The sequence below is a fragment of the Ambystoma mexicanum genome, chromosome 3p (assembly GCF_040938575.1).
Source record: "Ambystoma mexicanum isolate Mex_15411 chromosome 3p, UKY_AmexF1_1, whole genome shotgun sequence".
Classification (NCBI taxonomy): Eukaryota; Metazoa; Chordata; class Amphibia; order Caudata; family Ambystomatidae; genus Ambystoma; species Ambystoma mexicanum.
The window spans coordinates 1,224,814,709-1,224,829,760 of record NC_090925.1 but is presented as its reverse complement, the minus strand read 5'-3'; the positions used below and the strand labels follow the sequence as shown (position 1 = coordinate 1,224,829,760).

Genomic DNA, 15,052 nt, shown 5'->3' with positions numbered 1-15,052 from the left:
GTATTCCAGGTCATTATATCCTCTGAGGTTTCTCTCTTCCCCATCTGGATGGCCTTATACCACACAGACGCCTCTGCTATGGACCACCTCCTAAGGTCCTCCCACCATCTATGTATACATGGAACATCCTTTGATTTCCACGCCATGGCTATCCTTCTTTTTGCCAGTACCCAGGCCAGGTCTATCAGTCTGTTCTCTGGCTTGGATATTTTGGGACGTAAAAATATGCCAAGAAAGCAGGCTTCCGGCTTCCATGTGTATCTTGTAATGCCCCCTCTCCTTAGTCTTAGTTCCATTTCGCGCCAGAATACCTGCACTACTGGCCAGCTCCAGAACATGTGGCCCATTGCTGCACTGCTAATTCTACATCTTGGACATCTCCTCTCCTCTGAGCCCGGGAATTGTGACAGGAGCTGTGGCGTCATGTATGCTGTGTGCAGTGTATAGAATTGTGTTAGTTTCAGTCTAGCATTTCTTGAGATTATTTTCGGGTACAATAGTGCAAAATATTGAAAATTACTATTTGCCTTATGTTCATACCTGATTCCTACTTCCATAATGTGTAACTCACCAGGGAATTCTTCCACGTCGTTTCCTATCCTGTAACCATTGTAACACTAAGCTGAAAGTATTCTTGTACCATCCTGTTTTTTTCTGCGCCCTGATACCTCCGGGTCTGGTGTGCATTACAAATAAATAAACAAACAAACAAACAAACAAACACTGTCCGTTATCACTCTACCCACGTGATTCCCCTGCACTCTTCCCTTTGGTCACATCTTTCGGTACTGCTTCCAGCAATCCCTGAAACAGTCTGGACAATCCATGTCCCCCTTCCGATACATCATACAGCAGCCCCAACACACTGATCTCGTCTGGGGGCATGGAAGGCTTGGCCATTTCGTGCGCATTGCATACATTATTCCAGAATATGTTAGGAACTGCCCCCTGTGCACTCCAAATCCCTCTACCAGCTCTGGGAATGTTAAAAGCTTATCCGAGGAGAGTAGGTCTCCCACCGTTATTATCCCTCTACTTTCCCAGTGTAACCTAATCTGCGCTAGTTCTTTGGCGCGGGCGGCAATCCTCCTTTTATTCCACACTGTGGCTATAACAGTTAGTTCTGTATGAGTTGCACCCTCCAAATATTTTCACTCACTCACGCACCTAGTGAAGGGTGCTTCTGAAGAAGTTCAAAATCACTATCTCCCAGCGATACTTTGCTGATAATAGACACGATATTCCCTTTTGTGGGTTCTATTGTATGATTCACCGTATTTTCTTCAATAATGCAGCCAGGAAGCTCACTGATGCAAATCTCGAAGACGTTTGCAATAAAAACCCAATTGTTATCTGGCAGCTGATGTTTTTCCTGCATAGCCCAATGAAGCAGGTTTTGGCAGTTGTTTTATTCATGCTATTTTTGCTAGGGTATGGAGCATTGGTCCCGAAGTCAAACTACTTTTGTTCATTTCCATCCATCCCTGCCAGGAGCAATAATGCACCGTTGTCCACACTGTCACAAGTGCTTGCACCTAACAATTACCATTTCTTTTCAGATTGATCTCGTCCATAATGGGTGATGAGGCGATGACCCGCCCCCATTATGGAGGATCCAAGCAAGACATCCCAGTGAAAACACAGAGCACTTATTCAGCTGTAAAAGGCAGCGGAGCATACTGTCCTGGGCTGGCGTTGCCTGTGTAGGGAAACATGGTATCTCTTCACTTACTGTACTCCAGCCGGGCATGCCCAATATGCCATGCAAAGCAGAGGGTGTTTTGCTTCCCCAGCCAGCCATGCAGGCTACGATGCTGCAGCACAAAATGTGTGTATAGGGTGCACCCCTTGCATTACGGTGGCCTGGGGTGGCGAAATGGTGGTGCTCCAGGTCCATCACATATGTCAGGAAACAGGATGGGAGATGTGCTAGATATCTCCCCTGCTTCCTGTCTGGAGGGTGCCTGGCAGCCAGAGAGATATCTAAAGCAGCATGCAACAGGAGTCTGGAGCTCATAAGGAAAGAAAAGCTTGCTTTGTGTATGTATGGATGCTATGCATGCATGCAGGTGGTTGCGTGACATGTCTGTGTAATTGCACGCGTAATTGAGAGTGCAGTGTGTATTTTGTAGTGTATGGGCGTGCGTCTGAATGTGCACGTGTGTGAACTAGAGTGCAGTGTATATGTTGTACTGTATGGGTGTGTGTGTGAGTGAATGAGAGAGCAGTGTGGGTGTTGTGAATGTCCATGAATGTGTATGAGCTGGTTCAGGACAAGGGAGTCTGATTGGCGGGGCTACAGTGGTGGTGCAGCCAGCCAGTATGGCCATGTGTACTTAAAGTGGCCTACCGTTTATTTGGCATGAGTACCTATGGGGTTACTTTTGTGCAGTAACTATGGACATGTTTACTTAAAGTGGCATTGCATTTTTACTGGCTTTATGGAAAAACAACATGAACGTTCGTACATGCCGCTACTGGCCTACAATGGTGTAGCCATGAAGAACATGACATCCATACTGGCTGCACCAATATATGATATATGATATATGATATGGCATTTATAACACGCCTGTACACAAGTGTTTCTAGGCGTGACAAGGCCATGTTTTCTTACAGTGGTATGGCATTTTTTACCGCCATTATTGGCAAAGCCAACATGATGAGTGTTCTTATTTGATTATTCATTAGATTTCTAGAGCGCCTTCGCCAAGACGCTTTACAAAATTAATGAGTTGATAAAATACTTGAAATGATATCAATAAACTACCAAATAGAAAAGAAACAGAAAGAAACAAGACATTAAAAAACCCAGCAAGCAAGAAATGGTAATGATGATCCAAAGTACAGAAAGGTCCAAACAACATAATATGCAAACAGTTGCAGGAAAGCAAGCCATCCCAAAAACGTCAGGGGAAGCAACAATAAAAACAAAGTCAGACAGAAAAATAAAAGCTGGCCAAGGCAATGTGCAAACCCGCAGCAAAAACACAGAGAGCAGGGAGCACACTAATGGGGAGAAAAGTTCACAACTCTACCAACTCCATGGAGAATCCCCTGCAAGGTACTTAGCCCGGAGAAAGGACAGGCAGTCCAACAAACACTGCCAGCGAAACTGACAAAGACACCCGCCTGAACGGCAGCAGCAGCGCAAGGAAGTCCACCAGCACATCCCGCGGAAAATCCAGCATCTCCATGTAGCTACCAACAGTCAAAAACTGCAGAGAGCATCAGGCTGGAAACTGAAGGGAAGTCTTTCTGCCATCACAGCAGCCCTTGCCTGATTCCGGCAGCTCCAGCAACTCCACGGTGCCACCAAACCACAGAGTCCACCAGGGACCAGGCAGAGGGACAGAATGAGAATAGCCTTCCCTGCCAGCCGCTCCACGGTCGGCAGGAAGATGGAAGCTAAAGCAGCTGAGACTGCTTGAAGGCATAAGGCTCCTCTTACACAGCAGGAGAACAGCCTGCCCCGTCAGCCGCTCCGCTTCTTGTATGGCCATACTAGCCTAAATTGATGCAACTAGTATGGACATGTTTTCTTGCAGTGGCTTTTCATTTTTTAGTGGCATTGTTGGCAAAGACAACATGATGAGTGATCTTACGTGGCCTATAGGCCTACATGGGTGCAGCCATTATGTTCTTGTTTTCTTACCGTAAAATGTTCTCGGGTGAATGTGGTAACCCACCTCAACCTGCCTTGATTGGAGCTCCCTTGCTATGATCTGTCGCTTGCACACATTCATAGGAAATGTTTACGCCCTTCCATTAAAAAATTCAACAGCTACCACTGAATTAAAAAAAAATATATTGGAATCTTAAGCTTGTGTAAAATATGCGCAATCCCAAGATTCCATTATTTTATTTTAAATGTATTAAATTGCATAATTATATTACTTATCACTACATACTTCTGAGAAGAAGACTTGTGTGGCAGCCCGGCTAGTAGAACACAAGCCCCTTGTTGACAATGAGAAGTTTTTGTTTCGTCCAGTTGAGCCAAAGCTGAATCTTACTTTGGCGTTTGGATCACCCGACATCCACTGACCACTGTGCAGCGCCACAACACGGAAACACTTCAGAAAACCAAGAGCACTACATGAAACAAATGACTTGCTTAACTACTTGTGAAAAATATTGGCAGACTGCCACCGGACAGCAGCCAAAAAAGCTCACATGAGCTATGTCTGCCTGTTTTCTTGTCTGACGTACTCCCTCTTTGCAATTTCCCGCGTACCTTTTCTCCTGCTTCTGACATAGCACTGACTGGTTTATACCCGGGGTGGGGGGTCACCTTTGGCCAATATGCGGACCACTTTTCAGCGCATTATGACCACTAGGGTGGTGATTTGCTGAGTATAAAAGCCAATTAAAATTAACATAACAGAACCCATCCTGTGCCCTTACGATCTGCACACATCAGTACAGCAGCAAAGGAATCTTGCTCTACTCCCTTTGCCCCTACTTACTGCACATAGTGCATTGCTTTACAGCACCAGGAGAGCACGACAACGGTAGACGCTGAGATGTGCAACACCCAATAACATTACTTTACCGTGTGTCCTTTTTTACAGCGGCTTTCTCGCCAAAACCCCAGAGTGTCATTAGTCAAAGCAAAGAAGAAAAGAAAAGAAACAAGAAAGGAAAAGGAAAAGGCAGAAAAAGAGACCCATGTCTGAAAAAGTACAAGGATTTTTGTTTTCATGGAGAATGCAGATACATAAGGCAGCTAAGAGTGCCCTCCTGCATGTAAGTCACAATCGTATTTCTGTTAAAAAGAATGTCTTATGGCAAATGATTTTGTAAGGGTTCTGCCACTCAGATGTTTTGGGTTTGTTTAATATTTTAGATATATTTCTGCAGAACTTGTAAAAATTGACACAGCACCACTTTCTGGGGCTACAAGACTAAAACTGCCTTTTTAAATACCCACTCATGATTATAAAAATAAATATTAAAATGTGAGCACATAATACACCCTGATTTCTCTTCTTTTAATTTTCTCCAATGAAACACACTGTTGGATAATTCTGTGTTCATGCATAGAGGTACTTAAGAAAAATGGGAATTTGAGTGAAACAAATCCCACTGTGGCTTATACTTCAAGGCATTGAGCACATTAACAGAGAAGTGAAGTGTTGTTTGTAAATGCAGAGTACGGCTACACATGCAGCGGAATGGTTCTAAGTAGACTATTTCCGTTTTTTGATTGTATGTTATAACATTGATATGTGAGACATGCTTTAAAGACGATTAGTAGCCTACTCGAAGGAGCCCAAATGCAGTTTCGAACGCCTGTGTAAGGAAGGTAAGTGCATAGGAGGGCTTCAAATTCTGCGGGAGGGCACGGCATAGCCTGGAAAATGTTGCTACTAAAAACCCACAATCCATCACAAAACAGAAAGTGCAGTTCTGAGTGACCTAGCAGTTCGGGCTGGACTGCCCCTGTGTGGTGGAGAGCAAACCTGATCTGCATATGGCCTTTCCCCTTATTTAATGGCATGCATGGCTCAAAAGCAGTGGTCTTCTGGGTTGACCAGAGCAGAGCTAGAGGTTCGGACTAATTGAGAACCTTCCAGCCACCACTCTTCTGCTTTGCTAATGTCACCATGCCTTGGACGGGTATGCCCAGGTGTGGGACACCACACTGATGATAGCCAATGAGACACGCATATCTGAGGTTACTTCCGGTTTCAGCATAGGGAATGCGGCCATCAACGTTTTGTTTTGCTGAGTGTTGTATGCCTTCTGTCCCAATAAACATGTATCATATTAGATTTATTTATTTTTCTTAAAAATCATAACAATTACCCTCAAACTGGTGTAGTCCGTTCACAACGTTCATGAAATCAGTTATGTAGTGTAAAGTGGTCTTTACATTTCTACCACTGCCATTTTTGGTGGCATTGTTGTGCGACAAATGTATTTGAGTGCTACATTCTATATGTTTTAGAACTCTTTAATAAAACAGGTAAGTGTAAGGGTTCAAACGCCATCTACAATATGGCAAAATGTACCTCAATACCTACCACAAACACCCCCAACCCTTTGCCAACCAACTCTGCGTGTCTCAATAGGGAAGGCTATGTTCTGCATGCATTTCCTTTGCACCGTTCTATCTACTCCCAGCCTCTCCCTGCAGCCTTTCCATAGTCCATGATAATCATGTTTCACAGTATTCATGCACAGGTGTTAGCAAATATTTGTTTGCCATTGTTCAGTAGACGTGGCAAATTATTTTGCTGTTGTTCGTATGTCTACCAGGAACATGTTGTCAACTGCAACACCTTTTCAGTTGTGCGCTTAATTAAAAATATACCTATTTTAGAAAATACCAAGTTTTACAGAGCATTTGTTTGTAACTACTTTACTCAAAACCGCAGAAGATAACCTTGCCTCAGCCTAACAATTGGACTTGGCCACCCCTAAACACCTTTGTATTGGCCATAATGCACGCACGCATTCTAAACTCCTTTGATGAATTTCTCATACCTTGGACTTCGGTTCCCCCGAGGGCATTCACCTACAGTGCTTTGAGACCATACCAATAGGAAAAGGCGCTATACAAATGACAAATGATATTACATTGCATATTAACACCATTCTCATGCATACAGAAAGTGACAGGCATGTGTTGATGGGGAAGGGATTCACACCTGGGCAGGGCTCATGTCGAGGGTACACGCGGGTGGATGGAGTCCACCCACTTTTTTCAGAGGGTGGACTCAGTACCCCAAGCTAAAATGGGAAACATGGAATGTCCTCTTTGAATTAAACAAAAACAACAGGGACTATTTTTGGGTATTCAAACTGTGTGTTGCCCAAAATCGTTTTCACACTAAGGAAGACACAATTATGTCGAGTGGGGACGAGTTTTCACAGAGCTAGTGGATCGGATTACGCTTTCCAAGTCGTCTCTAGTGCACTTGTGTTGTTCTGAAAGACACATGCTCCACCACCTTGGTTTAAGCATGTGTTTGTTGCCGTACAGATGAAGGTAAAGTTCATTTTAATAGATTTTCTCTGCATTGGCAAGTGCAGATTATGTTTTAAAACAGTGAAGAACTTTCTTCAGCAGGTGTTCTCTCTGGAGGTTATTCACCTCAAACAGTAAGGGCCCGTAGGTACTTGGTCTGGGGGTCCTATATCGGAACGGGATAGACCTGTGCGGATAATGCTGGGCACTAGGTTTTGCCGTTCTATAGCCGACCGGTTTCTGTGGGACAGAATTAGTGAGCCACATTCATTAGGGCTAGGCAAGGCATCTGGGTATGTGCCCGCTGTGGTTTATGTCTGGCAGCGGTGTCTCTGTTTTTTACATACAATGCAGTGTTTTGAGAAAAACCTATTACGAAGGTTTCAAAATGGACATTTACCCCTGCTCTATCTCTCTCCCCTCCCTCCTGTCACCCCTACAGGGAGAGGTTTTTGAAGATATGCAGACACCGCTGCCAGACATAAACCACAGCGGGCACACACCCAGATGCCTTGCCTAGCCCTGATGAATGTGGCTCATTAATTCTGTCCCACAGAAACCGGTCGGCTATAGAACGGCAAAACCTAGTGCCCAGCATTATCCGCACAGGTCTATCCCGTTCCGATATAGGACCCCCAGACCAAGTACCTAGGGGCCCTTACTGTTTGAGGGGAATAACCTCCAGAGAGAACACCTGCTGAAGAAAGTTCTTGACTGTTTTAAAACATAATCTGCACTTGCCAATACAGAGAAAATCTATTAAAATTACCTTTACCTTCATATGTACGGCAACAAACACATGCTTAAACCAAGGTGGTGGAGCATGTGTCTTTTAGCACAACACAAGTGCACTAGAGACGACTTGGAAAGCGTACTCCGATCCACTGGCTCTGTGAAAATTCGTCCCCACTCTTTGAATTAAAGCCAACTACTGGATCGAACCACAGCCGTCAGGTTTGCAGGCCGGACACTTCACCACTGCGCTATATAACCTGATGAAAAATCACAACTACTAAAGGTGAAATGTCCCATTTCAGTACTGCAAGTTCCAGTGAAAATATTTGAATTGGTTCTTGGAGTTTAAAACATGCACACCTTTTAACGTTTTCAAAAGCACTATTAGAAGAAAATATCCTCTCTTGGTTTTGTGTGTCTGTTGATTTTCTGAAAGCAAATGCCATTCGTCCAGTGCAATTTGGGTGGTTATGCAAAGCCAATTGAATGAAATGTGCATTTTTCACATAGATATGCTAATTTCTTGTGATGTCGCATCCCATTGCGTTTGTTGATGAGTCCCCCCACTTTTATATTTAGGATTTGACCCCTGCACCTGGGTTAATATGAACACTGTATTCTACATCTGAATGATGGGCAGCTTAGTTTGCAACTTTCTGATACCGCTGCACCCCCTCCCTCCCCCCTTCCCCCGCCATAACATAGAAAAGTGGCTGCTAATTGTTGGAGCAGCATGTACTTATAAAAACGCAGCTGTTTTCTCTACCACCTACACCCACTGTATCTTCTTTACTCAGAGAAGAGGGGGATGTCGTAATGCACCCCTCTGCTGAGGACTATGGGGGTGGGGCGGAAATCCCCCTCTATTCCTCCCGATTCCTCCGCCTCTGAACGGCCCGGAAGGTTCTTGTATTTTCGTGCCCTGTTGCAGCGCTAGAAGCATTGCCCATGCGCACGACTCCCGCCCCGCCCCCTCTACTGGAGCCTGGCTGCTTGGCATTCCTCGGCGCTGACATCGAGGGCTATATAGTGGCCATGCTATGCTGAGATTGTTCTCGTGCACAGCTATTGAGCACTTGACAACACGGGGACTAGCTGCCTCACCAGTAGTCTCCTAAAGTAGCAGGAACATTTCTACTCCAATTGCTATTCAAAAGAAACAACTCATTTTGCCCTTCTGCAGTGAAAGCTTTTTTTGTTTAAATTGACTAGGACTATGTGGGGTGTGTGTATGTTTTTTTTTAAGCCTGTGGGGAGGATACCTACGTGTGTTTGCAGTATCAGCAGAGAGTGCAAGGATTGAACTTGCGGTCTCAAACTGTTGTGCACTCCGGTGGGACCTATGAGAAGCAACCAGCACTACTCAGCGGGGCTGTCATTTTTCTGGACAGTACTAACAGCCATCATTAGATTAGGGATGTTCTACGCTTAGTGGGAAATTGGAGCCCCCAAAGCTGGGGCATTTTAATGGGACAGTAGTCACAGTTGATAAACTCAGACAAAAAGAAAGATTACTTCTTGCTGATTACTGAAGCTAAGGACGCCCAAAAGTAACTGTTAAGTATACTACATGATGTATGCAACCTCTGAACGATTAGTAACCCTATCACCGCAGCTAAACCTCTACTTGAGTCCCTAGCAAAATACATAGGCCAGGTTTTGAAAACCGTTTTTGATGAAACTAATGCGATGTGGACAGAGCACAGGGGTCACGTGCTGGTTTTGGACACAAGATCATGCAATGCCACAGGGGATCGAATCCCGAATCCGCGCTTAGAAACCTAACTCAGGTATAAAGCTTCCCTTCTCTAATTGCACAAATCAGGGGAAGCTTCTGATAATTTTAAAGCACCCCAAAAATTCACAAACGGGATGCGCTTTAAATTTAGAAAAATAAAATGCACACATTCCCCTGCACCTATTTGAAAAAGAGCTGGGGTGTGGGTGTGCAATGCAGGACGGGGCCATTTCTGACCCTTTCATGCATTCATCTTGATGTGTAACAGCAGCAATACAAACCTCTGATGCCCCACTTCCATTTCTAACTCCAGTCAGGCATACAAATGTATTTTGCTCAGGGCCCAACTGGCCCATCACTATACAATGAACTCCCAGCACCCAAAAAGGGTGCAGGGCCCATGTTACAGATTGTGTGCAAGGGGGCTGGCCAGCGCATCATTTACTCTGATGCACAGTCCCAGGAAATTCGCACGTCAGCTTTACAGCTACGGAGACCTGCGCATTTCCAAATATGGGCCATCTAAAAAAAGCACCTCCTTAGCGCTAGTTTTAGATATGCAATATTTTGAGATTAAGATCCAATGGCATAACTAGAGATATGCTGTGACTGGTCTGAGTGGAAGAATTCAAATCACCTTAGAGTTGTGCACACGATTTCCAGCGTTTTAAGGTGGGCAAGAAAAAGGTTGGCATTAAGGGTATTATACGCTGCAGACCGGTCAGGAGGGCACGCTCGGGCCCCGGGCCACTGCCACCAGCTCCATCCCATGGAATGGGTGTTTATTGTGTTTTAGCACCCAGGGTTTCAATTCCCGAAACCCGGGGTACTCTGAGCACAGTATTTTCTTCCAATGACTAGATCTGCCTCGCAGCGCCCTGTTCATTGAAAGTAAATACTTACACAAGATGTCCACCACAGAGCTGGAAGGCTCCATACCGATCCGCGCTTCCATTTTTATAGCGGCCAGCAGCAGGAAGACCGAGAGAAGCAGCGGCGGCAGCAGGCGTCACCACAGTAAGCAGGTAAGTGGGACTTGAGGGAAATTCATAGGAAAGGGAATGGAGGGTGGGGGCAGGTTGGCGGGGTGGGGCAAGCAGCTGTCACAGTGCTTGGAATGCTGGCTTGGATTGTGGAATTTAACCTGCGATCCCTGCCCCGGTTGTTAATGGAAGTTGAGCTCCAGTTCAGAGCCACACCAGCAAGGCGTTGTGGGTATGCAAATGAGCCCAAAGATAGGCCTTTTGCCCTAGAAAATTGCCATTGTCTTGTAGGGCTGATCAGCCCAGCATCTTGACAGTGTAGGCAGTTTCCTACTTTTGGAGGATAAGGAACATATGTATGTGAAAGGCTAAAGGTAATTTTAGGGAACAAGAATAACATTTGCAGGGCAAATGCACTGAATTTAACAAAGTGCACTTAATAGGGAAGGATTTGCTTTAGAAGGGCAGGGCGCTACGTCCTGTGTAAAGGTTCTAGGGAGATCACGGTAATGTGCATGGATTCTACAACTCAACATTTCACATTTTAGTGGGAAACTCATATTACCACTCTCTTAGCCTCTGCATAAAGCCCCAATGTTACTGTGGGAGTCAAGAGAACACGCAACAAATGATATATGTTTCAATCATACAAGGCTCTTACTGGTAGCAAATGGGATAAACACCCATATGTGCTCATGGATTCTCTTTAAAGAAAAAAAAAACATTCTTCTCTCTAAACTTCCATAGCCAAAGGTGAGGGAAAGGTATGACTCAGAGGCATTGCTAGAGGGGGGCTAAGAGGGCTATCGCCCCGGGCCTTTTGGTTGTTTCCCCAGATAGAAGCTCAGGGACTACAGCCAAAAGGCTAGCAAGCCCCGAATCCCGCACAACCCGACATTAGCTTAGCCCCTGATCCTTTCCCGACCTAGCAACACCCCTGGTATGGCCCACGCACTGGGATTTCCTATCTAGTAGAGAAACTCCCTCTGGTTCTCGGTTCTAAATACATAGTCTCAGGGATATAACACCAAGCAAGCTTCTCAGCCTTCTCAAATGCTGTCTCAAGGATATACTGCCCAGATCGCTATTTGTAAATTACAGGGATCTAGTGCCCAGCTAATTTCCAGGGATATTGCACCCTACTCACTCCAAGGGGTATAGTGCCCAGCTCACGTGATTTGACATTCGAAGACAAGGCTTCAGATAAGATTGCAAAGTGGGTGTATTAAACTGCCTGCTTTTTAAAATTGGAATTTAAATTATTTTTAATGGTGTAGAAAGGTAATTCCTGTTGCCATGGGGAATATTTTTTAAGTAAGTAAAACATTTGTTAACTCTAAAACAGGTATCATTTTGGAATCCATACTTCTTTGCATCTAGTAAGTCATGCACATTAATATTCGTTTACATCTTAAATATCCTCTTGAGGTCCGGCAGTAATAATATTGGCATTGCTCTGCTGATGCCACTTATCAGAACATACCAGTGCAGCTGTGTGGTTGGAAGCAGGGACTATGCACCTGGTCCGATTTTTTGTGGTGCAAAGTTTTACTACTTATTTTTCTTTTAGGGGAGTGCTTGCCTCTTTTCAGGGAGCACAAGTGTCAAGTATGCCACTTAGCTGTAGGGCTGATTGCAGGGACATAATGCCCAGCTCCCTATATCCTAGTTTTAGCTCCATACGAGCTCGCTCTAGCCAGCAACAGATATTAACACCTTCAGCGAGGTTGTTGTCCTGGGAAAGGGTGGTCTCACTACTCTCCCTAGGCTCCCAACATCCTTCTCCAGTCTCTCAGGCCCTGTCAGCTCTCCTGGGCTACACTGGCTTTCCCAGCTCTTGCGGGTCTCTCAGCGCTGTTAACTCTCTCTGTTCCCCTGGATCTTTTATGCTCCACGTTGATTTCCCCTTCACCAGAAAGGTCCTAAAGCAGGGCAGGTTATTGTTTTAGGAAAAGCAAAACACAGGAGATCTTGTGCAATGATACCTTTAGTAGGTGAACTGCATATTTGTGTCTGCTAGCTTTCAAGACCATGTGGGTTTCTTTCTCAGACAATCGAAGTCTCCAGGTATCATGTGAACCTAAAGTATTTGGGTTCCCTACTGTATTCTAAAGATTCAAATGCACTCAGCCACGTTCAACCTTTTTTTTTCAAAGACTTGCAGATTGTTATTCATGCTTTGAATAAGAACATTTGAAATGGTAGAAAAAAGCAATCCATTTTGTGTCAAATAGTTAGACCTTAAAACGAGTAGTGCCTTAAAATAAGCTTACAAGAGGTCTGCGACCTTTGGTTGTGTCTCTCCTGTCTTTCCTACATGGACAAAAGAGCAGGCGATGAGCTGAGCCATCAGAATGTGAACAAGCAAACCCTTTCACCGAAGTCAGCACATTCAGGTAATATGATGTTTATAAAATCACAGTATCATCCAGTAGCAAAGCCAGAAAATGGTCCTCGACATTTTAGCTCTGTTCTTACTAATTTGGCTACCAAATCAGCTCTCCCGACTAGCGCATTATATTCGTCACTGGCGTGGCTACACAGTATTTGAAACTCTTGTTCTAAGGGACTACGCTCTATGCATGCACCATACTGATGACATGTTAACTAGCGTTTTCTGATGCAGGTATGTTGTTTTGTAGCACAGTCGGGGTTACCATCACCAGTGCTTTATATACTTTAGTTTGTCAACCTCAGAGAGAGAGGAAAGGCTGAGTCTGCCTTGCCAGGGTTTGGAACGGTGGTTTGGCATCTACACCTAGATCCTGGTATCAAGTGCTTGACTATCGTGACACTCATTATAAATATATTCCCCAAAGAAAGTTCAAAACACGAAATAAGCCGGGGCTATGGTGAATGCAAACACTGTATGCATGACAGTGAACACAGAATACCGTTCAGAATTAATTGATCTGTTCAGATCTCCGTTATCAAAAACAGCCAAACAGCACACTGATCACCCAAGCAGCACACTACATTATACATGTAATACCATCTACACCACAGAGGCTGGTGCCAACAAAACCCCTAACTGCCTTCTCAAGTCTTCCACCTGCCCCACCTGCCCCAAATATCTCCTTGATGCACAAATATATTGCGCTGCATTCAACCCCCTAAACGCCCCCCCAGAATAGCTCATGAGGACCCCACCAAAGTTAACGTGCACCGCACCACAGTAGACACTCTAAGACCCTGCCCTATATCCCCACCATCACCTTTTCTCCCCAGGCTGAATGGATAGGAGCAGTAGGCAACCCATCTACTCAAATGAACAGCTTTAACACTCCCATCTCCCAACCGAGCCCAATGCCCCAGACAGCAAACGCTTCACTAGTACTAGCAGACACCTACCCCAAAGTTCTACTGAAACTCCAGTGCATAATGACTGCCTGCAACTGCCCTCCCTTCACAATGAAACGGCAGGACGCACACATCAGCAGGCGCCACCACCCAACAACACACCAATTAATGGAAAATCTAGCCCATGCCTCGGACTGCAATCCAGAACGCACACTTCTCCCGCTTCAGCTACCACTGGAAGCCCCAATTTCCCACCCAGCACCAAGCCACCACCCCACGACCCTCCACCAAATCCAAGATACAACCTCCGACACACACAAGTACCCCCGTCAATAATGGATTTGGGTTGTTTGACCAAAGTAAAAGTAAAATGATTTGCAGCAGTATTGACCTTAGTCATTTTTGCTGCAAATCGCTTTTCACTTCTGCCAAACAAACCAAAATGTGCCTTACATCACCCCCCCCTACTTACCTGTTCACTCACCGCCACCTCTGCTTCTGCTGTACCCCTGTGACGTCAGATCCGTCCCTCTTACGCAGGTCCGATCCAACACTGCAGGGTCCCTTTTCCTTTCTTTTTAGCCGCAACCCCCGAAGCCCAAAACTACCAAACATGGAGAGCGGGTGACACCATTGCAACCCCCGCTTCACATTTTCAGTATTTTTAAAAATCGATGCAATGGTATTGACCGAAATCAGTCAAATTTACCATTTGACCAATTTTATCGAACAAAATGCTGCAGACCCACTTCAATGAGCCCTCATTAATCCCAGATCTCTATGGACCCATGCAGTCGAAATCCATGACCTCATCCTGGAAGAGAAACTCGATATATTAGCTATCACAGAATCATGGCTGCACAAGGCCTCAGGACCACTTCTATCCCCAGCTATACCCACTAACTACACGATTTATAAAGCCGATTGTCTTGATGCAGCAGGAGGTGGAGTGGCCCTCATAGCTAAAACTGCATTACAATTCAGCACCAGTCCCTTGCCCACCACCCCATCAAGTTGACCACAGACCACGCTTAACGTTTTCCTGCTGTGCAGGCATCCCAACGGACCTAACCACCCAGAGCTTGACATCCCACTTCTGACTACCCCCTACCTGCAACCAAATGCATCATTCTGGGAGATATCAACCTAGGATATAACAATGCCTTTGACACCCAGGCAACAGCCTTAACCAATGCCATGAGTGACATGTGCTTTACCAACCTGTCACCAGCCCGACCGATTCCAAAGGACATATAGTGGACTGGATACTCTCCACTACTGCTGTCATCAAAATCTCAGCCATTGATGCAGTACCTTGGT

General features: G+C 45.2%; 1 protein-coding gene across 1 annotated transcript in view; it reads left to right on the top strand.

Moving 5' to 3' along the window:
* HBEGF (heparin binding EGF like growth factor) overlaps positions 1-15,052 on the top strand; it is a 111,388-nt gene that overhangs the window by 51,326 nt on the left and 45,010 nt on the right. The window contains exon 3 of the mRNA XM_069652680.1: positions 4,575-4,749. Within this exon, the coding sequence (XP_069508781.1) occupies positions 4,575-4,749 (175 nt within the window). The remainder of the gene's footprint in view (positions 1-4,574; positions 4,750-15,052) is intronic.